The 26,665-nt window shown below is 37.6% G+C and overlaps 2 protein-coding genes across 4 annotated transcripts; one reads left to right on the top strand and one right to left on the bottom strand.

The window, feature by feature from the left end:
- Nucleotides 1-1,003: 1,003 nt before the first annotated feature.
- On the bottom strand, nt 1,004-2,145 carry LOC117924543 (pathogen-associated molecular patterns-induced protein A70). The gene has a single exon (XM_034843185.1). The coding sequence runs from the start codon at nt 2,069-2,071 to the stop codon at nt 1,289-1,291; it is 783 nt and encodes a 260-aa protein (XP_034699076.1). The 5' UTR covers nt 2,072-2,145; the 3' UTR covers nt 1,004-1,288.
- A 5,881-nt stretch (nt 2,146-8,026) lies between these two features.
- Nucleotides 8,027-26,221, top strand: LOC117925548 (zinc finger CCCH domain-containing protein 64). Of its 3 annotated transcripts, XM_034844584.1 has the most exons (11): nt 8,027-8,121; nt 8,209-8,482; nt 9,295-9,424; nt 9,517-9,636; nt 10,618-10,735; nt 15,907-16,358; nt 16,556-16,682; nt 16,770-16,847; nt 24,601-24,694; nt 25,195-25,340; nt 25,505-26,221. In XM_034844584.1, the coding sequence occupies exons 1-11, from the start codon at nt 8,047-8,049 to the stop codon at nt 25,631-25,633; spliced, it is 1,743 nt and encodes a 580-aa protein (XP_034700475.1). In that variant the 5' UTR covers nt 8,027-8,046; the 3' UTR covers nt 25,634-26,221. The 3 variants fall into 3 exon arrangements, with proteins under 3 accessions (XP_034700475.1, XP_034700474.1, XP_034700473.1); XM_034844583.1 differs by having other exon boundaries at nt 16,562-16,847; XM_034844582.1 differs by having other exon boundaries at nt 16,556-16,847.
- The last annotated feature ends 444 nt before the right edge of the window (nt 26,222-26,665 follow it).

Genomic DNA, 26,665 nt, shown 5'->3' with positions numbered 1-26,665 from the left:
TTGACAAAGCAATCCCTTTTAAGTCAATGATACACTTGCTTATCAAAAGCCTCTTATAACTTAAAAGATATAAGAAGACTACAGTTGACTTTGTAGTTTTCCACTAGGCAAGAGTTAATAATTCTGATTTATTATTAACAAATTCACCCACATGAATTGGCCATGTGAAAATAAATAAATAAATAATCAGCAAAAAGGGTTGATAAGTGAGGCTCACTTAAAGTGTATTTGGCTTAAAGTATTGTATGTGCATGTCATATAACATTTTGTATGGAGTAACACTTTTTGATATTCTTTCATTTTTTGGTATCATGTAAATGATTAATATTCCAAATATCATAATAATTTTTATCTATTTTCATATAAATAAAAATATATAATATGGTAGACCTTTTATTTTTTGTCCTTACACATTTTTTTTTTTAGGCTTTTAGACATTTGTGAAGAGCTTATGAGGACTCAATAAGTAATTTTATTGTCAGAAGACTTGATTTGTCTTTGATTTTTATAAGAGTCGATTTTCTTTCTTATCTTATTTTATTTTTAAAAAATAAAATAAAAATAAATAATGACTTTAAATCTTTTCTAAAAATCAAAATTTCACGAATAAAAAACGACTTTCATCTTCAAAAGAAAATACATGAAAAATGTGGATCCACAAATACGTTGATAATTGAATTTCAAATAAGGGAACAATTTGTTTTTGTAGAATTAAGGTCTATTTTTTAACCAATTTTATTAAACAAATTAGCAATTAAAAATCGTTTAATATGAAAATAAAAAAAATATTGATTTCTAAAGAGAAAAAAAAATTATAACTTGAAATTTGTAGTATTAATGTTTTTGAAAAGTATGGTTTTGAGGACTTTAATTTATTGATAAACCTAAAAACAAAAATATAAGAGGGATACAATTATTTTTTATTTTTAAAAAAATTAGAAAGTCATTTTCCCGTACCCTTATATTTTTGGAAATTGGCATTCTTGAAACATCAATACTAATCTATCACGAAACTTCCAAAATCAATTAATTTGGTACTACATGAAAGACCTGACAAACGGAACATATGATACAAAATGACAAGGACACCCATTACATTAACTCCAAATCATATAAAAACAAGGGTAATTTAAGTCATTTCATTCTGCAACGTGCATGTTTGTCGTCACTACTCAGTCGTGAAGCAGCACCATTGACAAGAACATGAAGATAAAATGACGAGAATGCCCATCGCATATGGTAGGAAGTACATATTTCAGAAGGGCATATTGGTAAAGCGGCCTTACTTTCAAGTGCTCCTGCTGTAACGCAAGAGAGAGTCGAGCCTCTGCAGCTTTAACTGCTGCTTAAATCGATTGATGAAGTCATCGGCTTTTGCGTCGACTTCTTCGTCGTCCCCAAACGACATCGTTTCACTCAATTTGCTTTTCGTCTCTTTCACCGTCTGCGGCCGCCGGAGCTCCACGGCATCCACGTCCTCGACGCGCTCGGACGCGACCTTCTGGCTCACTGACTTCTTCATCTTCTGAGAACGCCTCGCCGGAGCCGGTTTCTTCTCCGACTCAGTCTTCATGTCCTGACCCAGACTCGTGTTTCGATCCGGGGTTCCACATGTTGGTTCGGAGGGAAATGGGTCGGATCTGTGGAGGGAGAGCTTCATGGACCTCATACGTTCTAGCAGAGACGGAGTTCGTGCGAGCTGGGGTTGCTGCGTCTCCACGCTCTGATCATCCTCGTGTATCTCTGCCTGGGCTCCAACCTCTGCAGATTGGTGGGGCTGGTCGGCACCGTAGAGAGAGAAATTGAGAGATCTGACCCGTTCCAACAGCGACGGAGTCCGGACGAGCTGGGTGTGAACCTCGGGCTCCGAGTACGGCTGCTGCTCATACCTGTAAGCCGAGAAGTCGAACGATTTAACTCTCTCCAGCAGAGACGGAGCTCGGCGGAGTTGAGGTGCCTGGTCATTCCTCTGACCACTGAAACGCGAAGTGACGGCGATGGTGCCGATCATCAAGTTCAACACAACGAAGAGGGTGGTGGGTGTGCACCAGCTGGTCATCAACGTCCACATGGCTCAGTACTCTTCTACTTTACTGTTCAGATCAGAGAAACCGGGGAGCGAGAGTGGACTTGCAGCTAAGCGAAGTGATGAAGAGGTGGGTATTTATCTATAGAGGAGGAGTCGACCGCCTATTGTGTGGGAACACGTGGAAAATCATTTCCACCTCATGATGTGCGTATACACGAGAAACCAACAAATAGTCATTTTTTTTCCTTTTCCTTTTTAATAATTCCTTTTTAAAAAAATTAATTTCATGACATGGCGTTTTCATTTTTCTTTCAGATGACAATGACACTCAATCTTTGTTAGCTATATCGTAAAACAAAAGCTTAGTCGGTATAGACTATGACCAAAAATTTAAATTATTATTATTTGCTTGTGACTAATAATTAACAATGGGAAGATTTACATTAAGATCTGAACTATGGTTGAATTGAAAATCAAATTAATGAGGAAAGTTTGTTGAGCTGCTTTTATTTACTTATGGTCACTTCCTGCCCCATGCTCTCTGGCAGACAGCCATTCAAGATTTAGGATAAGATAATTTAGTTCACACTTGGGTGCTGTTGAGGCCTCGTATTCTCAGCGATCCACGTAGTTGCCCAATGGATGGACATACGATCTCAACCAATGTAAATCCCTGATTCAGCTGTTCCTACAAAAGGCGTCCGGACGGGGTGTCCGGACACACCCTCCGATGGTTTTGTCAGCCATGGAAAGAGAGATAAAAGCAGATGGCACAGTTGGCCTTTTACTAGGTATTGAGAAGCTTACCTCCCCTTTGCGCGAAGGTTCATATATATATAACCTTTAGAAACTCTCTCTCCTCCATAAATGATGGAAGGCTTTTTGGTTTACCATGATGCCACTAGGTGGTGACAGGGACATCCTCATCCTACGAACGGCTGTCAGAGATCGTGGGAAGTGACTTGCTGTCACTTCTGTCTTTTCACTCTGCAGGCATCGGAATATGATCTGTGACAGGATGCCAGAATGACGTAGTGAGGCATGCTTGGCTTGGCCAGTGATCCGGATGAGCATATCCGGGTGGAATATGAAAGGTCGCCGGATGAGTGATAGCGGTGGTCCGGATAGGAAGTCTTTGCGAGTTCCGTGTGCTCCTTATCTCAGAGGTCCGGATAGGAAAGCGCGCCACATATACTCTTGGGGAAATCGGGATGTGGATACTCCGGGTAGGATCACGTGCCACGTATCGTCAGGGGATGTGTGCCACGTGTCATCAGGGATGGATCCCTACAGGTGCAATGTCTCTGGCTACACCTACAACAACCTACCCATCCTCTCAGTAACGTGAAGTAATGGATTCGTCCAAAAGGTTAAACCATTTGAGTATATAGTAAGTGAAAACCCAAAAAATAGGGAGGTCAAATTGATAAAACCGATTTAACCCAATCAAGATTGATCAAATAGGTTTGCTTATCAGCAACTACGAAGGTTAATTGGTTTCAAAATTTTGGAAATTAATTTTTTCAGTTTAATTTTTTATTTCCTCTTAAGATATATAGAGCCTAATTATTATTCTGATGTACACAGATTGATCCTATATGGAGACGACATACGAATTATATTTTGTAATAAGATCGATGTGAGGGTTGAAAAGAGATGGTAAACCCTCTCCTGGGTTAAAAATGATGAAGTCCCAACAAAAATTTGTATGTAAGGATATTTTAAGGGGGTACTTTGAATATTTTACATATGTAATTTAGTTATCGTAATGTGTTTAGGGTACTCAACTTGGGAGATCCCTACTTAAAGAGATGGAAAAACATAAAGAGAAAACCTTGGATGATGTGAAATATTTTATAATTTTTATGTAATCTTTATTTCATCATAGTAAAAAATCAATGGTGGTTGTAATTGGACATAACTTTCACATAAATAATGAAATATCATAAATTTTATGTGTTCTTATACTTTATTTTCACATTCAGTGTTTTAATTTTAACATTACTGATAAAACCAACATTTGAAGATTTTCATTTTTATGATTTATAATTATTTAATATTTTAGGATTTTTTTTTATACTTATTATCATATATATATATATATTGTGGATTTTGTGAAAATAATGTATTATTTGGCTTATTAGGAATTGTATTTTAAAATCCAAGTTGGTTTTAATTACTTTCAATAATAAATTGAAATAGATACCTAAATTAACTTTTTGATTTTATATTTTCATTACTAAGAGACTGGTTCAATTTTGATAAAAATATAAAATTTTAAAGTAATTTTAATTATATTTAATTTTGTCCCTTTTTTTTTTTTATAATAAAACCAAATATTAAAAAAAAAAAAATCATTTTCATGTGACATGGTTTTCTCTTCCATTAACATTTTCGTGGAAACAAAACACAAACAGCAAACGTCAAATAGAAGGGTAAGAGTACGACTGAGACATCCATCCACGGAGCCGTGGCTAATCTTATCCTCACACTTGGACCAGACACCCTTAAAATTTATTAGTAATATTACATAATCCCGACATCCACCGCTTGAAAAATATACGTGTACATGACGTATGGTGATGACCTAATCCGTGGCCCATGGCCGAAGGCCCAATCTATTATTTAAGTACCAACAAAATATTTCGTGGACCAACACAAAAGATAGTTACGTGTACAAAAATCAGATAGATTTTAGGGATAAACCATTAAAAGAATAAAAGGGATAAAATTTTCTCAATATTGTAAAAAATAACCTCCTACTTTTAATAACCTAAAAAATAACTCAATTTTGACAAAAATACCCCTATTAACCTCTTCAATCTGCTTTTCCTTCGACTCTAATTTTCTCTGTATGTCCCTTCCTTATTCTATAAACTCATCCACTTCATTTGTTATCTTACAAAAAAAAATATATTATAAAAGTGTTTCCATTGCAAGAGAATAAAAAACCAACATAACATAACACGGGTTAAAGGGTAGTGTAGGAGTATTTTTGTCGGAGTTGGATCATTTTTTTATATTATTAAAAATGGAAAGTTATTTTTATAATATTAAAGAAATTTTATCCATTTTAATCCGCTTATCCCTTAATTTTACGTACATTTGCTACCTAAAATTGAACCTAACCAACACAAAACTTAAACTAACTAGACGCCATTATTTACCATTGAATAAGAACCATGAAAATCAAAGCATGAGGGGAACATCTCGGAATGTTCAGTCATGGAAGAATGATCACAATTTCAAACTATAACGGAAGGAGATGAGTTTCCGTTAAAATTTGCAGAAAATGTGTTTGTTTTGTGGTAAAAAGATACGATTTAGTGGGGTCTAGTCCATGTGGCTGCGGCAGACATTTTAGTCTTTCTTTATGGTAAAATTTCTTGTACACGCATGATTGAGTTGTGGAAACTGAATACTTTGGATGCTTATTTTTGACCGGACTCGATAAATTCGATGCCAGCTAGTTGAACAAGGCCTGGCCTGTCTTGTGGAAAGGTCCACCAACTTAAGAATAAACATGAGAGTAAATCTCTTAAGCATACCTTTAATGATCAAGATAAGCAATATAATCAATTAATTTATTCATCTTTCTAAGAATACTAACACGTATGATGATATAAGGTCGGTGTAATAATGACTGAATTGATTGAAATCCTAATGGAGTATGGATAACAATCAATATTACAATAACAGTCGGTAAGTACAAAAATGAATCACCTAAATAATGACTTTTAAAGTGGGTTTATAGGTATGATATTGAATGATATAAAATATTTTATCTTTCCTCAATTATGCTAAATTCTTATAAGATGTAATAATAAAATTTCTAAGCTTGGAGGTGGTGTTAGTGTATGACCAATAATGTTCTTCCGATTAGCTTCCTTCGAGTGAACGATGAGTGTATCTGCAACAAGATATGTCTAAATGATTATTCTGGGCCCCCAAAATTTAAGTTAGCATTTAGAAAAGACAGACAATACTTTTTTATAAAGAGTTTTTTTATACTTGAATTTCAATATTTGATGGCTATTTATTCTGATCAAGTTGGAGTGTTTCACAAATGTCTTTATTGTTCTAAATACCAATAATTGGCTTCGTGAATAACAATATTTTGACTTCAAATTTGGCATTTTTCGTCCATAAATGTTTTTGCCATAACAGTTCAATATCTGTTATTAGTATTTATTGCTTAAATGACGTTCAAATAACATTTTGGTCGTCTACTACTATGGTGAGAAAGGGATTTGCCCTAGAGTCTAGACAGATGTGGAGTCCCACAAATAAGTTGCCCAAATAATAATTCTTAAAACAATTTTAAGAGGACAACAATTGATTTTCAGATAAAATGATAAAAATAATTTTACTTCTTAATTACTTGAAATAATGCTTAAACTTTAAATATCGAATTGGAGTAGTTCAAAGAAACTTATTACATAATTTTTTATGATCAAACAATATTTTGAAGTTATTGAAAAGTCAAATAGACTCGTGAGTTAGGTTAGGTAAAAATGATTTCAAACCCAAATCAATTTTATTCTAATGGGTCGAGCTCAAGTTAAACGGGTAGATTCAAACCCAATGAGTATGTCTAATACTATCAAACAATAGAAATCATGTCATGAGATAAGTAAATTTTAGTTAATATTGGAGGATCATTCATAGTCAAAAATCCTATCACCTCCCACTTTATTATAAATAACCCATGTGAAACCAAGGTAAGATTAATCAACCTTAGCGCATTTGGAAGATAGACATTTGAAAATCTCTAATAGACATGTGATGTGCTCATTGAATTAGACCAAAGAAAAATCCTTGGTCCTTATCATCCATAGTGGGCCTTTGGAGACCAGCCAAGAAACATCAATTTATTGTTGCAGGGTCTGCTTCTACATTGACCAAAAGAGAGAGTTTTCCGCAAAGTCTATCTGCCCTAGAGACCACACCAGCCACAGAGCCAATCCTTTGTGAAAATGACCTCTTCCTGTGTGTATTCAATTCAGCATTTTCCTCTAATTGGACCAAACCCCATGTGGGTCACTGTTCAGGGTTCACACCTGAGTTTTTGCAGACCCCACCTCTCCCAATCAATTCTCGCTTTGGTGGAATCCAACTACTCACTTTTTGTCCTCTTACTCCCCAAATGTGAACACAAAATTTCCCCATTAAAAGGGACTTTAAATTTCACATGGGGAGCCCCTTTTCCAGGATAAGGCAAAATGGCACGTGGGGTTTTATGCCTTAGAAAGAAAATTAGGAACCTTAGGCATTTGATGTTTTAAGATATTAAGAAATCTTAAAATTATTATTATTATTTTTTTGTCTTTTATTTTGTTGTTATTATTGTTATTATTTTTTAATAATAAATCATTATTGTGATAATAATAATAAGCAATAAAAATAATGATAATGGTTATATAATAATATTATTATTATTTTTTAAAACAAATTTAAAGTGTTTTAATGCATCTTCTTAAAGTATTTTAAAAAATAATTAAAAAAAAATAAGGAATGCGCAAACAACTATTTTTAAAATATAAAGATTAAATTATTTGAATAAAATTAATTAAATAGATATAATTTTTTTAATTAAATACAACTTAAATAGTGATTTTTAGCATGTGAGAAACATGGGACAATTTTATTTGGACGTTGTATTGCATTTGAAGTAAGAGTGATGGTGGGTGGTGGCTTTTTTTTTTGTGTATAATTAAATAAATTTAAAAATATATAATTTTTAATTAATTTTGATTATATTTAGTTTTTTTTTTCAGGATAAAATAAATATGGAAAAATCAGCATTTTTTTCCGGGCTTTCCATTGACGAATATGGCAGAAGCTGTGGTACCAAAAGGTACAACAAATTCAGCTATAATGGGCTGGGCCTGGATTTTCAGTGAAGCCCCAAACTTAGAAACTCAAAGCCAAGCGGGCCTGCCCAATAGTCCGGCCCATCGCAACCCCTACTCTTTCATCACACCTCTCCGAGAGTCTGAGCTCAGTGTCCCTCGATCATGGCTCCTCCCAGAATTCTACTCTGCGGAGATGTTCTCGGCCGCCTCAACCAGCTCGTTAAGCGAATCTTATCGGTCATCTCTCTCTCTACATAAATATATGTCTGTATCCTAGGGTTTTTTTTTTCAATTTTTTATTATTGATTTTGATTGTTCAATTAGGTTAACAAATCAGCTGGTCCATTCGATGCGGTTCTCTGTGTGGGCCAGTTCTTCCCGGACTCGCCGGAGCGGCTCCTGGAGTTCATGGACTACATTGAAGGACGTTCTCAAATTCCTCTTCCGACGTACTTTATCGGCGACTACGGAATCGGTGCGGCCAAAGTTCTCTCGGCCGCTTCCAAGGATTCGGCTAATCTAGGGTTCAAGATGGATGGTTTGAGGATATGTGATAATTTGTATTGGTTGAAAGGCAGTGGCAAGTTCACACTCCATGGTATGAATTATGAGTTTTTTTTTTAATGCTTTATGCTTTAGCTTCTGTTTGGTTTCGAGGAACTAGAGAGAAAGTTAAAAAGAAGTTGGGACTATGTAACAATGAGCATGCTGCTGTTTCGATTCTTTTAAATTTTTTCTAAAAGTGAATCATTTTCAGAAAACAGTTTTCAAAAATGCCCCTCTTTCATTTTCCTTGTATGTGGTTTTGGAAACAGAAAATAACACTCGTTTCCATTATCAAACAGGCCGTATGATTTTTGTGGTTATGGATAGTGAAAAAGGAAAAGCTCAATAGCTTCCTATTTAGTTTTATTAGGCTTACTTAATCAAGGAATTCTAGCGTTCGTGGTTTGGATTGTGGAAAGCATAAGATTTAAAACGGTTCATTTGGTTTCTTTTACTGCATTTTCTCAGACGGCCAATAAGGGGTTTAGATTGTTTAAGTTGACAAGTTTGGGCATTTTTTTAGAGACCAACAACAGTGCTTTAGTTTATTTAAGTTGATGAGTTTGGCTCTTTTGCTTCTGAGTTTACTATTTAGTCAACTGCTTCACAAACTGCCGGAGTTTATAGTGAATACCAGTTTGCATTTCAACAGCATTAGACAAAAGAGCATGGCCCATTGCTTATTGTTGTAATTGATTAGTTGATACTTCATAATTTCGATACCAGTATGGAGAAAACATCATTGAATGGTTACCTGAAAGTTATTTAATCTATTTTACCTGGGATGCATGCTAATGGTGTTGCATTTGCCTTTTTCTTATTTTCTTTTTTTTTTCTTATCTGATTTTCTGTAATTATATTCAGGGTTATCTGTGGTCTACATTTCTGGTAGGCGTTCATTGGATGGTCAGCAATTTGGAAAATACAGTCAAGATGATGTTGATGCATTGCGGGCATTGGCAGATGAGTCTGGAATAGTTGATTTGTTCTTAACATATCCTTGAAGCCTTGGTCATTTCTTTGCCTTGAAATTAACTCCTTAATATCTAGTTTGTTATGAGTTTGCTTTTCTTAATTGGATATCACTAATGAATGGCCCAGTGGTGTCACAAAAGGGGCTGTTACATCTAATATTCCTCCAGGAATCTCAGATTCATCAGGTTGTGATTCTGCCATATCGGAGCTAGTAGGGGAAATTAAACCTCGGTAAGTGATGATAGGTTATTGTGCATGCATTTTGTAAACTAGGTTCCTTTTTTGTCTTCCAATCTAGTTCTTATTTGCCATAAAAATCATGTGAATGTGTATGTAAGCTTCAAGCTGGTATTGCATTCAGCATGATCATCATTGTGCATGCATTTTGTAAACTAGGTTCCCTTTTTGTATTCCAATTTAATTCTTATTTGCCATAAGAATTATGTGAGTGTATAAGTAAGCATCAAGCTGGTATTACATTCAGCATGTATCATCATTATTATTTCTTTTGTTGAATCCTTGTGTTGAACATCTCTAGTTTAATTGTATTTTTAATTTGTTTAAAACTTTGAGTTGCAGATGTGCTGCAAAAGTTGCCCCCATCAGTTCAGTGGTCTGGAAGTAAGGGTGGCAACTAACATATGTGCTACTTGCTTTTTCTAGGAATCACTTAAAAAACAATGTTCTGGGAAATTGTAGTTTAGTAGTTCTCACCAAGCTTGAAAGTGACATGGGGGGAGGACCCAGACTCTGAAGTGAATTAGCATGGTTATTAATGATTATCTGTGCCTTGAAAGAAACCCCCCTTTTTTTCCATGTGTAGAAGATGAGGATATTTGCAGTCATTATCTAGACATTGAATAGACTGGAGTGGCAAGGAAGATTGGTGTAGCTTACTTTAAAGAATTGAGATAAGGCTTTGTTGATTTGAGTTTGAAACGAAGGGATAAATTTATTATCATAGGAGACCACGGATACAATAGGCTAGTGTAACGTCACCTTGGATGGATTATTTTGATGATGTGACTCTTGCTCCTCATTCTTTTGCTGTTTCTATTTTGTTTGAGCGCGCAGAAGCTGATATTTGGAAATTTTGCCATTTATTTGCTTTCTATCTACTTTATGATCAATTTGAAAAATTTGTATGTTGATTACTATTTGTAGTATGAAAAATTAGTAATTGTTCTGATCAGAGGTTGTCTTGTGCAATAGCTATCACATTGCTGGTACAAAGGGCATATTCTATGATCGAGAACCATACTCCAATCTTGATGCTGTGCACGTAACCCGCTTTTTAGGTCTTGCTCCTGTTGGAAATAAAGATAAACAGGTTTTGATTCTCATTCTCAACTAACTTTCTACAATTTCCACCATCTTGTCATTGCTTTGATATGATAATAAACTTATTGTGAATGTTAATTCTAGTCCTTATCAATTACTTTTGTAATGACCCACTCCATTCTGTGGAATAGTATTGGCTAGAGAGTGAAGTTTCACTTTATGTGTTTACTTATTGGGCACATTTATGACTTAAAAGGTTTTTATCGTATATTCAAAATTTGTCTTCCTATCCCAGAACTATGTGTCTTGTTTGTATCAATCATTGAGTCAGCAGTGAAGTTCTAAACACCTGGCTAGATCTTTCTGGGCAAGATTACTGGGTGGATTGATAAGAGTTAGTTTAGATCAGTTTTTGAGTATTGAAGACATTGACACCATGTCTGATGAGATTATAGCCGCTACCTTAACTGCATGCATGAGATGTTGCTTGGGCCAGCTCAGAGATGGAAAAGGTGGAGGCCACTAGATTAGAGCCTTAAACCCCACTCCTGACACGAGAGTTTAGAGACTGCACCGCCACCCCCTTTAGTACCGCCAGCACAGGCTCCACAAGCCGTTCAGTCTGCAGAGCCCCTCCATTTTATTTATCATTCAGAAGTTATGGTTCCATCAGCTCCAGTATTACCGATATCTGCAACCATTGTAGCTTATGGTATGGAGGATCCCTGGTTGGTAGAGCATGAGGCTTAAGTAAAGAAACTGAAAGGGTATTTAAGGAGATTGAGGATGTCTGATGGGCACATGATGACTTGGGATGATATAGATATGATATTGTCTGCCAACTTGCCTATAAAGTTCAGGATGCCAAAGATGTAGGGATATAGTGAGATAGGGTGTCCTAGGATCTACCTTAGACTGTACAGTTGTGTGATGAGGGCCCATGGATTGGATGAGGCCCAGTTGACCACTTTATTTCTTGTGCCATTAAGTGGAGCCATGCAGTGATGGTTTGCTTCATTGGAGTCATCTAGGATCAAGACATAGGAGGACTTGACCCATAAGTTCTTGACATGGTACACCTTTAACAGTGACATAGATGTGACTAGGAGGGAGCTGGAGGTTACCAAACAGCTTCGTAATGAGACCATAGCAGCATTCATTTCAAGGTGGAGGTCAAATGTGGTAGAAATAATTGAAAGGCCCAAGGAGATTAATTGGATTCAAATGGTTTTGAGGAATCTACAACCAAGATATGCTAGACACTTGATGAGCATCCCCTTCCAGGACTTCATATCATTGGTTCAGGCGAAATTTGATGTTGAGGAGGGCATCATTATGGGGTTATGGACAGAGACTACTGCTTCTTCCTCCAATCCTAAGGGGAAGAAGGTGGTGGATTCTATCAACTGGAAGGGAGAGCTTGGAGTTATTGGTGCTTAATTCTTGGAGGCCTGCTTCATTTGCACATGCTAGGCCACAACTCTCCATCGTGGCTTGTTTACCATATCTGCTGTATCCTCAGCTTCAATCAGCGTACCAGTATCAGCTACTAGTTACTCAAATTTCTGCTGACTCAATGAGACTTAAATTTTTAATCTGCATACATATGATACAAATGAGACTTATGGTTCTGAGATGGCAAGACAAATTTTGGATATACAATAAAAAACCTTAAGGCAATAAATGTGTACAATAAATAAAATATACAAGTAGTTACAGGTATGATTGAAAAAGTTTTTTAATCAATAATCCAAAATGGGTAATTGATTACTTTCTTTGGTTGGAGACTAAGATGTTTATAAAGGATGGTCCTTTGATGTTAATTGGTTTCATTGATTGGGTGGGCTGTTGTTGAGAGTGGGGTTGTTTTTTGTACATCCTTTCTGACAGTTTTTTTGTTTCAGCTGTGAGGGGGTGAGTGTATCAATCTTGTATATCATGGGCCGCTATTTTAGCGCCTCTTCTTAATATATATACTTTTCTTTACTTATCAAAAATAATCCAAAATGGGTAATTGAGGTGAACAAAAAGAATCAACACTGGTGTGGATCTAACACCTCATGCTTCAACTATGTATTTCTAATTTAACTTTCAATTTATGCTCTCTTTATTATGTTTAAAACGAGGTGATCATTACCTTTAAGAAAATGATACTAATTTTCAAATCATGCTTTCTCCCATTTTATTTAGAAAAAAGTGGAATGATCTTTGGATTGGAGGTTAAATCAAATGCATTCAGTATGGCACAATGTATTAGATCTTGAATAAACTTCAGTGTCAAGTCTTTGAGATAAACAAGCAATTATTGTCATTCATTTTGGACAATGCCAAGCAAGTCCAAAGTACGCATATCAGTTCAAAATCTAAAGGCCCCTCAAAAACAAACCAGAACACCTGGATCAACTGGAGTTGTATTGAACCAAGACAATAAATAACTCAAAATCCATAAAAAATTCAATGTCATAATTGTCTCACCTATCTAATCAACCCAATCCTGATGACTCATTGCTCTGAATATTAAGGTTGAATCAATCCTCAATCCATGTTGCTCTGCTCAACCTTTGTTGTGCTGCTACTGCAAACTTGTACACAACTGCACCTACATGTGGGCAAGTATTTAGTCATGGTTCTAGGTTCACATCTTATTGGGTGAAGATGTCTCTAAAAGGTAGGCTGCAAAGGGACCCTAGCAAAAAAGTCACACCCATCAATTGTGCATACTTTATTGCATGCCTCCGAAGAGATGGAGGACTTCCACATGAGTATGGATCATCACTTCCATGGTGCTTTCTTATCTCTAGAGGAGTGTCCTGTAAGTGTAGGCTCCTTGTTGGTTTGTGCACCTTATGAGACTCACATTCAACCATATCATTCTAGGGGTGTACAGTGTGTGGTGTTAAATGCATTCAACCATTCTGCCAAACCAACCTATCAAATCATGAAAGAAAAGGAAAAGCAACAACCAACACTAACACACATGTATCCGTGTTGGTCCAAGACTATATAGGTCTTCCAAAGATCACACCATCCATATGCAACTATCAGCTAGTACACATTTGAACCTAAAGAAATCCTCCAACAATGGTGTGTCACCAGGATTTCCCCACCTCTCTGAATGCACCAATTGTGTAGCCCAAATCTTAACTTCCTTCCAATTGGCCAGCTTGGTCAAAAAAGCAATCAAAGGTACAACCAAACACCCCAACCAAGCTAAATAATAATACATACACCTTTGAATGATACATATGTAATATATCTCAAATGATAAAATATATCAACATTCTGAGTACAAGGAATAAATTGGTGAAGTTTGGTTGTTCGGAATTGGATCGATATATGTGCTCCACATGCACTAGCTTAAATGAAAAGGCAAGTATTTTTTTTTCTTGATTTTATAGATTGGTTGGGGGTTGGATGAGGAAGGGAGTATTTTTTTTTTTTTTTTGTGTACCCTCTTTCCTCTTTTTTTTTTTTTTTTCATTTAGTGCTCTTTGTATATGACCTATGTACTCTTGTGTGCCTTCAGCATTTATTAATACACTCTTTTACTTACCCAAAAAAAAGAGCAAGTAGTGCACAATCAAGATATAAAAGAAAACACAAGAAGTCATACGGTTATGCAATAAATATTTTTTTGATAAATGAGCGCAAATATATTAAAGGGCGGAAAGCCACAAAGCATACAGGTAGTATACACAGCAGCCTAGAAACAAAAACACATGAACAAAAACCTCACCACCCCTTAAGAAACGGCAAACCATTCCAAAAAACCTAAAAGCGAAAAGGACTCCTCTCCCATATACACCCTAGCCCAATTCCACAAATTACATACAAAAGAATTTTTCAACTTCTGTATAGCTAAAGAGCCCCCCCTAAAGGCTAATCTATTTCTTTCCTTCCATACCGTCCAAAAAATACACAACGGGATTGAATTCCAAATCTTTTTCCTCTTTTTCCCCACAAAGTGGCCCCTCCAACTAAGTAACACCTCTTTGACTATCTCTGGGAACACCCAATGAGCCCCAAACAAGGTAAGGACGATCTCCCAGAGGACCCTGACCACTATACAGTGTAAAAGAATATGATTTACATTTTCCTCTTCACAACCACACAAAAAACAACGATTAAGAAGGTGACAGCCCCATCTTTAGAGCCTATCCAAAGTTAGGATCTTCTCCCATGTGGCCTCCTAAGCAAAAAAAGCAACTTTGGTTGGAACCTTATCCACCCAAATATAAATCCAATATATCACAGTTCTAACTTGCTCACACCAAAGAAGATGATAAAGTAATATACAAAAGAGGCACATGGGAGAGTATCTATCAACTAATTAATCAATTGTCAAATATGTCTCACTTGTGTTCAAGGTTTGACCTTTTGACCATCCCCAACCAAGTCACTATTTTGTGGACCTTGCAAAGCATTGGTGCTACACACTTCTATTTTATTTTTTATTTTTTACTTTTTTGAATTTATTTATTTGGGAAATTGATATTGATTTTTTCCTTGATTTCGAGTTCACTACTTATTTTATTTTTTTAAAAGGGAAAATAAATAAGAAATTAAATCCTAAGTGGTTGGGATCCTAGAAGATCTTAAATAACTCTCAAAAAGGTATAGATTTGCAAACTAAAGATAGATCCGGGGGTTAGGTTATCCAGTGGAGACAACTTTAGCGATCAATCAATTAATTAATGGATACAATATGAAAAGTAGATAATAAGAGAAACATAAAATATACACATTGGCATCAAGCATGGTGGATTATGATAAAAGGAGGAGAAAAGTAATGTAAATCACAAGTGTTGAACCAATTGGATGGAAACCAAATTTAAAACATGGGATTTATCTTATTATTTTACTCCAAAAGATTCCTTTAAATATTTTCAAGTCCTCTGCTTAGCGCCCCCCCAACCCAACAACAAAAAATGGGGTTCCAATTGCTTTAAGCACCTACCTTTGGATAAGTGCTACTTCCCCCATTGCCTTCATATTTACTGTTCTTTTATTTCTGGTTCTTGCCCTTTCTTCAAGGCTAACTACATTCTTGAATCTATGCTTCTGAATATTCTGCCCAGTCCAAACTATGAACTAACTCAAATATGTGTTGTGCTTTTTTTGAATAAATATGTCTGACTTGCACTTCAACTTTTACTTTGTTGCATTTATATTTAGGTTGTAGGCATTCTATAACCTTTGGTTCCTGGTTCTGCTTCTCAGAAATTTATTCATGCCATTTCTCCCATTCCAGCATCTACAATGTCTTCGGCTGAGATTTCCATGAAGCCACCAAATACCACCTTATTTCCTTATAAAATTATTGAAGAGACAGCTCCCACTAATCAAGCAACAAAGAGACCAAGTGACAGTATTTCTGACACACAATATTGGCGTTATGATGTCTCCCAAAAACGGCAAAAACATGGAGCTGGAGATGGTGATAAGCTGTGTTTTAAATTTGTATCTTCTGGGTCTTGTCCACGTGGGAACAAATGCAACTTTCTGCACGACACAGAAGCAAGGGAACAATACATGAGGGGGGTTTGTTTTGATTTTATTAACAAGGGCAAATGTGAAAGGGGTCCAGATTGCAACTTTAAGCACAGCTTACAGGATGAAGATGAGGGTTTTGCTAGCAGGAGGTCTGGATCTGAAAATGCCAAGTCTACCAGGTTGGTTTTTCATTGATCTAATCAATCTTTCTAATTTGCTGAGAGACAAGTCAATGCAAATTGATGATTATTTTGATTCTTAGATAATTGATGGTTTTCCAAATTTTAATCGGCTTATTTTCTTATTTTCTTAATTATGGTTTTTTCATTGTATTTAATTCCATTGCTTGGAAGTAATGATTCTTCTTGCAAATAAGTTTCAGGTCAAAACGCTGTTGGTTCTGTTTGTCGAGCCCTGATGTGGAATCACATTTAATCATCAGCATAGGAGAAAGTTACTACTGTGCACTAGCTAAAGGCCCACTCGTTGAGGACCAAGTACTGGTAATACCTGTTGAGCATTCAGCTAATACCCTTTCTTTGCCCCCGGAGTGCGAGATAGAGCTAGATAGATTTCAGAAGAGTTTGAAGATGTATTTCAGGACACAAGGGAAGGAGGTTGTTTTCTTTGAGTGGATCTTCAAACGTGGCACTCATGCTAATATTCAGGTAAAAGAAATTTGCTTTTAGTGTCTTCTACATATGCTTAATGAAATGATGGCAACCTTTTGTCTTGGATTTATTTATTTTTTATAAGTAAAGACACAGAGAAAAAAATATATTGGAAAAAGGGCACCTTAAGGCTGACCCAAAAGCATACCCTATACAAGAGGCGTCAGAAGGCATGAACAAAAGAAGAGGAGATACAAAAATCACCAGCCCTCATTTAGAACCCAACCAATAAAAAAAACTGAATAAAGGAAGAGGACCTTCATTTACAACTGACTTAGTCCAAAACCAAAGATTACATACAAAAGAATTTTTCAACCTATGAATCGAAAGTTCCTCGTTTTCAAATGCAATCCTATTTCTTTCCTCCAAACCGCCCAAAAAAAGACACAAAGGGGTTGCCTTCCACACCTTTCTACACTTCTTGCCCATATTAGAACCACGCCAATCAAGAAGGGTATCTCTTACCAAAAGAGGAAGAACCCAAATAACTCCAAAAAGAGCAAACAATAACTCCCATAAAACTCTTGCCTTAGTGCAATGAATAAAAATATGATCGATAGACTCTTTTTCCACACAACAAAGGAAACATCTATTAGCTAAAATCCACTCCCTCTTTTTAAGTTGATCCAAAGTTAACACCTTACCCCAAGAGGCTTCCCAAGCAAAAAAAACCCACTTTGGTAGGAACACAGGGACTACAAATAATGCTATTAGGAAACTAAACAACACTTCTTGAAACTAGAGCACTATAAAGAGAATTAACTGAGAAAATCCCATCCTTAGTCTCTTTCCACAACACTCTATCTTCCAAAAGAGGATTAAGCCTCCTTCCCCGGATTGTTGAAAATAATCTCTCCACCTCCTCCACCTTCCAATCATTGAAGGGCCTAGAGAACCTAGGGCTCTAAACCCCTTCCTCTCCCGAAGAGTCCCGCAACTCCACTAGCCAAGCCTCTTTATAAGATGCAAATGCATACAAAGAGGGAAAAGAATTACAAAGAGCGAAGTTCCTACACCAATTATCTTTCCAAAATTTCACCTTTCTACCATCCCCCACAAAAAATACAACTTTGTTATGCAGAAGAGACCCTTCCTTCCTTATTTCCTTCCATAAGCCTACTCCAAAACCCTACCTAACTTCTCTAGTATACCAACCCCCCTTCTTCCTCCGCAAACTTCCTACTAATGACATTCCTCCAAAGAGTTTCCCTTTCATTCACAAAACACCAGTTCCACTTACATAAAAGGGGCCTATTGAGAGTAGAAAGTCATCTAACTCCCAAACTACCCTTCCTTTTGTCCAAACATACAGTATCCCACTTTACTAGATGAGGCTTCCTCTCCAAAGCACCCCCTCCCCACAAAAAATCCCTTTGAGTCTTTTCCAATCTTGAACTAACCACTCTTGGAATCCGCAATAAGGACATCAAATAGATGGGCATACTAGACAGTGTGCTTTGAATAAGGTGATTCTCCCTCCTTTAGAGATAAATTGTCTTTTCCACATGGCAAGCCTTTTCCGAAATCTCTCTTCCACCCCATCCCAAACAGCCATGGACTTATGATGCGCAGCCAAAGGAAGCCCCAAGTAAGAAGTTGGCAACTTTCCCACTTTACAACCAACCTCAAGAGTTAAAACCTCCAGATTCTCTACTCTCCCCACCGACAAAATTTCACTCTTATCCAAATTGATTCTCAAACCTGAGATGACTTCAAACCACATCAACAACTAGCTTAAGTAAGTCATTTGATCTTGGGAAGCTTCACAAAAGACTAAAGTATCATCAGCGAACAAAAAATGAGAGACCAAAACCCCATCACCACTTCTTCCCTTTATCTTGCAACCTGAAAGATACCCCTCCTCACTGCTCTAAATATGAGTCTACTAAGAGCCTCCATCCGGATCACAAATAAGTAGGGAGAAAGTGGATCCCCTTCACTCAGCCCCCTTGAACTGTTGAAGAATCCCGATGGGGTGCCATTGATCAAAACTGAAAATGTTGTTGTGGAAATACACCAGGAAATCCAACCAGTCCACTTCTCCCCAAAACCCGTTCTTTGCATCACAAACAACAAAAAATTACAGTTTAAGTGATCATATGCCTTTTCTATATCCAACTTGCACAACACCCCACTCTCATTCCGATTCAACAAAGAGTCTATTGCCTTGTTGACAATTAAGGCAGCATCAAGAATTTGTCTTCCTTCAACGAAAGCGTTTTGAGCTGAAGACACCACCTTTCCTACTACCTTCTTAAGCCTATTAGCTAGTACTTTTGTCAACAGTTTATACAAGCCTCCCACCAAACTAATCGGTCTGAAATCTCTAAGGTCCTCCACGCCTAGATTTTTTGGAATTAGAACCAAGAAAGTGGAATTCAAATTCCTTACAAATCTACCATGCTCATGGAACTCTTTCAAAAAACCCATAACCTCTTATTTCACAAAATCCCAGCAAAACTACCAGAAACTAAGAGAGAATCCATCTGGACTCGGAGCCTTATCCCTGTTCAGATCTGAGAGAGCGAAAACAACCTCTTCCTCTGTAAATATTTCCTCCAATCTAGCTGCTTCCTCAACGTCAATTCTATCAAATTCCAAACCTTCTAAAGATGGATGTCAATCACCAAGATCTGTCAGAAGGTTCTTGAAAGCACTAACCATACCCCCCTTAATATCCTGCTCTTCTGTTAACCAGATTCCATTTATTTTAATCTTAGACAAACAATTTCTCCTTCTATGGGAATTGGCCATCCTATGAAAGAAGTCCGTATTTCTGTCACCCTCCCTCAACCACACTTCTCTTGATTTTTGTCTCTAAGAAATCTCCTCCATAAGAGCCCATTTCTTATAATCCCCCTTTGCTTTCTTTCTAGCTTCCAGCTCCTCCAAAGATAAAGAACGCAACTTCTTCTAATCATCCCATAAAGCCACTTTGTCCAAGGCCAATCTCTTATTCACCCCTATCTTCCCAAAAACATCCTTGTTCCAAAATTTTAAAATAGCCTTCAGAGCCTTTAATTTCTCTGCAAGGATGAAGCTAAAGGATCCACTAAAACTTAAACCTTGCCACCACCCTTTTAGCAGATCCTTAAAACCCTCCTCCTTCAGCCACATGTTTTCGAACTGAAAAGGGGTTGGCCCCCTCCCCCATCCAACAGGATGGGAAAGTGATTAGACACTGGCCTAGGAAGAGTACATTGCACCACCCCATTGAAATGGCCCTCCCAGTCCTTTGACACCAAAAACCGATCTAGTCTTGACATGGCTTGGCTATTCAACCCACCACTCCAAGTAAACGGGCCCCCTTAAAAAGGAAGATCCCTCAAATCCAGATCATTGATCACCTCCGAGAATCTTCTCATTAAAGGAGACACCCTCCCTCCTCTTTTATGCTCATTTGGAAATCTGATCATATTGAAGTCTCCTCCAATGCACCAAGGGTCATTTCAAAGCCTGCGAATGGCCCCTAACTCTTCCCAAAAAAATTCTCTATATCTTTTCATAGTAGGACCATACACTCCTAAAAAAATCCATACGAAACCATCTTTACAATTTTTGAATCGACAGGAAATGGAGAAAAGACCCACATCCATCCTTACCAACTCCAACACTCTGTTATCCCAGAAAACTACCACCCTTCCCGTTGCACCCCAAGCATTCAAGGCTCCCTACTCTAAAAATGTCCCCACTCCTAGACTACGCACCACCCCTAAAGACATCTCTGTCATTTTAGTCTCTTGCAGACATACCAAATCCACTTTTTGGGAACTTATTAAAGCTTTAATTATTTTCCTCTTATTTTTGTCATTTACCCTTCGAACATTCCAAGATAAGATCTTAATCTTCATTTAAAACACAGAGTTCTATCCCCTCCTCTTTTGTCCATACCATTCTTCTTGCTCACTCCATCATAATTAATTGAACATTCTAACTTTTTTACTTCTCGATCAAACCTAGTCGTCCCTAAAGTTCCCCTCTTCTTACCTTGGTCTCTTATGTTTTTCAATCTTAGAAGCAATTTTAGGATTTCCCCTTCAACACCTTCTGTCGTAAACCCCAAAGATTTGCTAAACTTTGCCAGACTACTATCATCCCAACTACTGCCAAAACCCTCCCTTTCCTGCATTGCCTCAACAAACTCGGGCTCAACAACTTCCTCCTTACTCTAATCTCAACCAAAGACTTTTCCCTCTATGTTTCCATCACCTACGAACTTCCATCCGTCAACACATCACACAACAGTGCTTGAAACCCAACTTCTTCAACGATGTCCACCCCTCCTGAGCCAGAAAAATCTCCCACCACCAAAGCCCGATCAAACCTAGAGGAAGGAAAAGAAGAGAAGATGTCTCGATCCCCCCCAAAGACAGTGGGAAAGGAATCATACCTGGACGCCTCGACTACCAACGCTTCATCAGTGATCTCCGCTCTAGCGTTCGCCGTAAGAGCCTCCGATTCCTTCATAGCCCCTTCGAGAAAGCAAGCGAGCCCGTTATCCTTTCTAACTTGAGCGCGTGAATCCTCCTCTGAAGCCCTAACTTCCATCTCCACCACCGCCGAAGAGGAAAGAGCCCTATCTCCTTTTAAGCCCCCTACTCCAGGCCCAAAGCCCATTTCAGACAACCCCTCGCAGCCCACTAAAGAAGCCTTCAGGAAGAAGGGCCTCTCTTCACAACCTACTACCCATCCTTTTAACAGGATGGGCCTTGGCTCGCTATCCATCCCTTGCAGTGGGGCCTCCACATTAGCAGTCTCGTGACAACCCTCCCCTAGCCCACTTCTATTCTGGGCCTCCCAAAGAGCAAGCCCAATTTTAAGTTCTTCAGGCCTAGAACCATGGCCACCCACTTTGGCTACACTTCCTGCACCTTGACCCCCATTCTTTAGGCTTTTTTCTCCATCAATCCCCTTAGGACCATACCCCCTTGCAGAGTACTCAAAGGAAAAGCCTGTAGCACTTTTTGAAGAACTTCCACAGGGCGGCACAACTTGTACTCCAGTCTTCACCTTGGACTGAACCTCCTTCTCCAACACTGCACGCGACACGTGGTCTTCCTCCTACTTTTCTTCAACCATTGGAACCCCCTCCCTAAGAATCCTTCTCGTCGGCACCACCTGAGAAAACCAAGACGGGGATTCCCACCACAGATGGACTGAGAAACATCTCGACCCAACCACAATCTGAACAGAGGTAGGTAAGTCCCTACCAACCATCTTCACCAAAATTCTAGCTCATTGCAACTCTGCCATAGAATCTGTGTTTTCGTCCACTGCTATGAAACCACCACAACCATCACCTATCAATTTAAACACCTCGCGGCTCCAAAAAATGAAGAGGAAGACCCAACATTCTCACCTAAGCCTCATTAGCTTTGGTTCCATTACAAAAGCACCCCACCTCCGGGTGCCATTTTTCCATAAATAAGACATTGTCTTTCACTCTTCTCTTCCCTCTGGCAAGAACACGCTCGACCTCACTTAACAACTCAAACTCAAAAGGCAAGAGTCCTCTTCCCAACACAATTATGTTCAACCTCCCTTTGAGGAGCCAAGCTTGAACAACCTAATTTTTCAGAAAATCCAACTCGGGGAAAGGGGTCGAAACATTTTCCCATCTACCCACTAAACAGTGATCCTGCTCTAGTCTTCCACGCATCTCCCTCCTTCCCAACTCCAGCCATACCTTATCTCCTAACCTATCCGTTTTCGATTTTGCAACATCTGCATAGGTCCTTGGTATTAGCTCATTTTCCTTCATAAGTACCTCAATGGAAAAAAGGATCCTTTAAACCTCCAGTGGGAACTACCCCAACCTCTCTCAACTTCTTTGCCAAAATATTCCAACCACCAAACAACCCTTTCCCTTCTGGAAAAATTAGGCAAAAACATTTTGCCTCTAGATCACGAACAGAGCAAAGGAGAAATCTTCCCGCCTCATTTGAACGACGCTCCAAACTATACTTCCTTCTCTCCTCCTCCCAGACGAGGGACCAACTTCTATCAACACTACCTCTACAGCAAGTCTCAACTCCAGCCAACAAACAACTAAGGCTTGCATCCCCAAATCTGATCCAAGAGGTTAGTCCTCTGCATCTCTCCCAAATGCACCCTCTCAACTTTCCTCCTACAACATCAATCAAAAACTCAAAAGATTTAGACTCCACAACAAACCATCTTCTTCCACCCCTTGGATTTATTGAGTTGCTTACAAGTTGATATAATTGTTACCACTCCCCAACCCCCTCTCTATTCTTTTTCTTTCTATCTCATTCTTATGAATGCACAAAATTCTTATTGAAGTCCCTTTTTCACTTCAAGTTTAAACTACTCAAAGATTTTTAGATAATGTTTTGGTTCCATACGTTTTCTACATGGCTATTTGATACCATTCGTTGAACTAAGAGCAACTGAAGATGTCATTTTAGTGCACTTATTCCAAGCAAATAAGAAAGGAAAAGGAAAGAGAAGGTGGGTTTTGTCATTGACATGGTTGTCAATATTCTGAAAACCTTAATCTTATGTGTTTCTTCTGTTGGTTTTGTGTTCTCAAAATTCACATTGTAAGGTTTCTGATTAGCTCAATCAATTTTGAGGTGAGTTAATATTTAATTTACATATATTGCCGATCAAAAAACATTTATTTATGTATATTGTAGACAAGAAGCGTGGGAAAATCTGGCGGGCAGCCCCCCTTTGTTTATTTTGGACGATGTGGAAAGAAAGAAATAGGATAGTGTTTGATAATGAGGCTTTGTCGATCCAAAGATTGAAAGTCTCCTTCGTTTGTAATCTTTTCTCTTGGACGAAGTCTTGGTTAGATGGAGAGCCCCGTTCCTTATTTAGCTTTGTAGATTGGTTGGGCTCTAATTGAGGGTTGGTGAGTGTAAGCTTCTTTGTGCTTTTTGTTTTTGGGGCTTCTCGTGTATACTCCCTGTATGCTTCGGGTTGCCTTCTTGCTACCCTCTTTTAATGAAAATTTTTCTATGTTTATCTATCAAAAAAAAAATTTTCTTTTTATTTTTTATTTTCGGGAAAAATATGTTTGAGATGTTTCTTTTTTTCCAATATGTATATAGACTCTGTTTCCATATTTCCATGCCTAGTGACGTAATGAGGAATTGGAATGAGGTATCAGGAAAATTTTGAAGATAAATCCTAAATCGAACTTGAAAGTTAGAAAGTGAATGCATGGTAATAAAATAAGCAAAGAGTTTCCAATCCATAGTCATTTCAAATACTTGGGGAATTTTTGAAAAAATCAGGAACTATTCACCTTGTTCAGGGTGTTTGGTAGTTGTTAAAATGTTTGGTAATAAATTTATGTTTTATTTCTATGATAAAGAAGTTGGAATATATTGGGGGTTTTTGGAAAATTCAAGAACCTAGTCAAAATGCTTCTGTATACATGGATTTATGTGAACATATCGCTGCATCAGTTTTGGTCACTGGATGCAGAACAATATGTGGGTACAGGGTTGACCTCTTTTTTTCATATGCTCATTGTGCAAGTGCAACAATGAATATTTAGTAATTAATTTAGGATGCTATGACATCAGTTTTCATCAATTTCATAGAGAATCCTTAAACCATTTTTTATTTTTTATTTTTTCGGTAAACAATAAGCACAGAGGAGCTTTAACTTTTCTATGTTGGTTTGCAGAATCTCTTTTCCCTCCTCTTTTTGTAGATTTGCTTTTAGTCTTCTGTTGGTGAATGCTTATTTTGATAATCTATTCTTTTTTTGCAGGCTGTTCCTATTCCACTATCTAGGGCTTCTGCTGTTAAAAATATATTTATTTTAGCTGCTGAAAAGCTGGGGTTTCAATTTGTGACCACCAAAAGTAAGTTTGGTTTTTCTAATAAGAGTGCATCTAAGTTGAGTTTTATTGACTAATGGATACTGCTATCTCTCCATGTAATCTGTTTTGTCTTGACACCGCTTTGTTGCTGCACCTCCAGATGTGTAATCAACTCTCCAAAATATTTTATCTTACAATGATTCAAACATTCAAAATTTAACTAGTTATAATCTTCAATTTTTGAATGTCAATATGCCCGAGATTTGGGTGTCAAGCTACTTTGGCAGTTGAGGCCATACAAATAACTCGCACATACATGACTACCTGAATGAGCATGCAATAAAAAGAATTTCCTGTTCCATGTTCTAAATAATATGCATGTTGAGCAGTATACAATCTCCCCTCCATCCCACATCTGCACACCAAAAGGAAAATACAACTTTTGTTTATTATGTATGAAGGTAATATTATTCAGTTTGAATTGGCAGTTCAGTCTACAGTTGTTTGTACTTGGCTTCTTCTAATATTTCTCTTGATGGCAGGTAATAATGATTCTGAAGGGAGAAAATCGTTGAGGGCACAGTTTGATGATAAAATCAGTTTCTTCTATGTGGAACTCCCTGATGGCACAATACTGTCACATGCTATTGAGGATAATGAGAAATTCCCTGTACAATTTGGACGTGAAGTAAGATACCAGTTTCAATTGTTAAATGTGGCATCTTGCAACTTATTGTATTGAATTGCATTGAATATAAATTGTTATGTCTCATAGGCTTCTATGTACTTTTAAATGTAAATGGCATTGAACTGTTTTCTCATAGGGTGATGAGTGTTTGGAACATTTTGTAGGTTCTTGCTGGGTTGCTGAACATGGCAGATAGAGCTGATTGGAGGAATTGTAAGCAAAGCAAAGAAGATGAGATGAAGATGGCAGAAGTTTTCAAGAATCAATTTAAAAAATTTGACCCGAATCAATGATTTGTAGATGGTTGGGGACTATTGCGATTCCAAGGGGACTGCCATTGATCACGCATCATTTGACAGGGATGCCACTACTGCACTCACACCCCCCTAAAGTCATCAATTACATGCCAAGTCTAGATCCCCAAAGGCTAGTAGTTTCAATATTGTACACTAATTTTCCAGGTTAGTTATCTCGGCACATTAAGCTAGTTACGTATTGGGGATTATTTTATGGTCCTTTAGGTGGAAGAAAGACCAAGTTGAACATGAGGCACACCCAAGTGGTCCCTAGTGCCCAACCAAAATTGCCGTCCTGTTGTCTTAGGGCAAGCCTTGTAACTAGAATGGCCTTTCAGAAGGTCCACACTGACTTAAGATCATGCTAGCTAAAAGTTGATTCTGTCTCGTAATTTCTTAACTCTCTGGGTTTGACCTAGAATAGCTGTGGAGCCCATGTCAATTTTTAATTAATATTTTTCCAAAAGTTTGCGCCCCACCAAATAGCTCACTCTGATGCTGACGACACCATATTGAATTAATTTGTAAAGCCCTCAGTGCCGTTGCAGTTGAAATTCTAATAATCGAGCTTCACTTTACAACCAATTGATAATTTATTGCTGGCCCCATTTTAAATTTATATTACCATGGATAATATTTATCGAAACTACTCAGAATACTCTGAGTGGTAGCTTCGTTTATTTTTCATCATTTTGCATAATCTCCAGAGTATTGGAAGAGACAGTATGTTGTTTTGATAGTGATGCTGAAAACAGATGCGGGGAGAATTGAAATGCATAACGACTTAAAAGACCCCAGATCTCAAAGATGGGCCCAGGGCAGAGAGGAAGAGAAAAAAAAACTTGCCATCTTTGGTCCCACTCGAGTTCTCAGGGCCGCGTATCTCCCTCTGGAGGCCCAGGAAAGTCTTGATGTAATGACTGATGACAGTAATGAGAGCTTCCTTGATGGTTAGGTTTGGTAGGAGCCGCCCCCGTGGCGAATATTCATTGAAGGCCTGGTCCTTTCAGCCTTAACAAAGGGAAGCAA

This window comes from Vitis riparia, chromosome 11, assembly GCF_004353265.1.
Source record: "Vitis riparia cultivar Riparia Gloire de Montpellier isolate 1030 chromosome 11, EGFV_Vit.rip_1.0, whole genome shotgun sequence".
Classification (NCBI taxonomy): Eukaryota; Viridiplantae; Streptophyta; class Magnoliopsida; order Vitales; family Vitaceae; genus Vitis; species Vitis riparia.
This window is presented reverse-complemented; position numbering and strand designations above follow the sequence as displayed.

Excerpts from the sequence above, each read along its gene's own strand:
- LOC117924543 (XM_034843185.1), bottom strand. The coding sequence starts at position 2,071 with ATGTGGACGTTGATGACCAGCTGGTGCACACCCACCACCCTCTTCGTT.
- LOC117925548 (XM_034844582.1), top strand. The coding sequence starts at position 8,047 with ATGGCTCCTCCCAGAATTCTACTCTGCGGAGATGTTCTCGGCCGCCTC. Across the intron at positions 8,483-9,294 it reads TGGCAAGTTCACACTCCATG|GGTTATCTGTGGTCTACATT; the intron begins GTATGAATTATG and ends AATTATATTCAG. Across the intron at positions 16,359-16,555 it reads GAAAATGCCAAGTCTACCAG|TTTCAGGTCAAAACGCTGTT; the intron begins GTTGGTTTTTCA and ends CTTGCAAATAAG.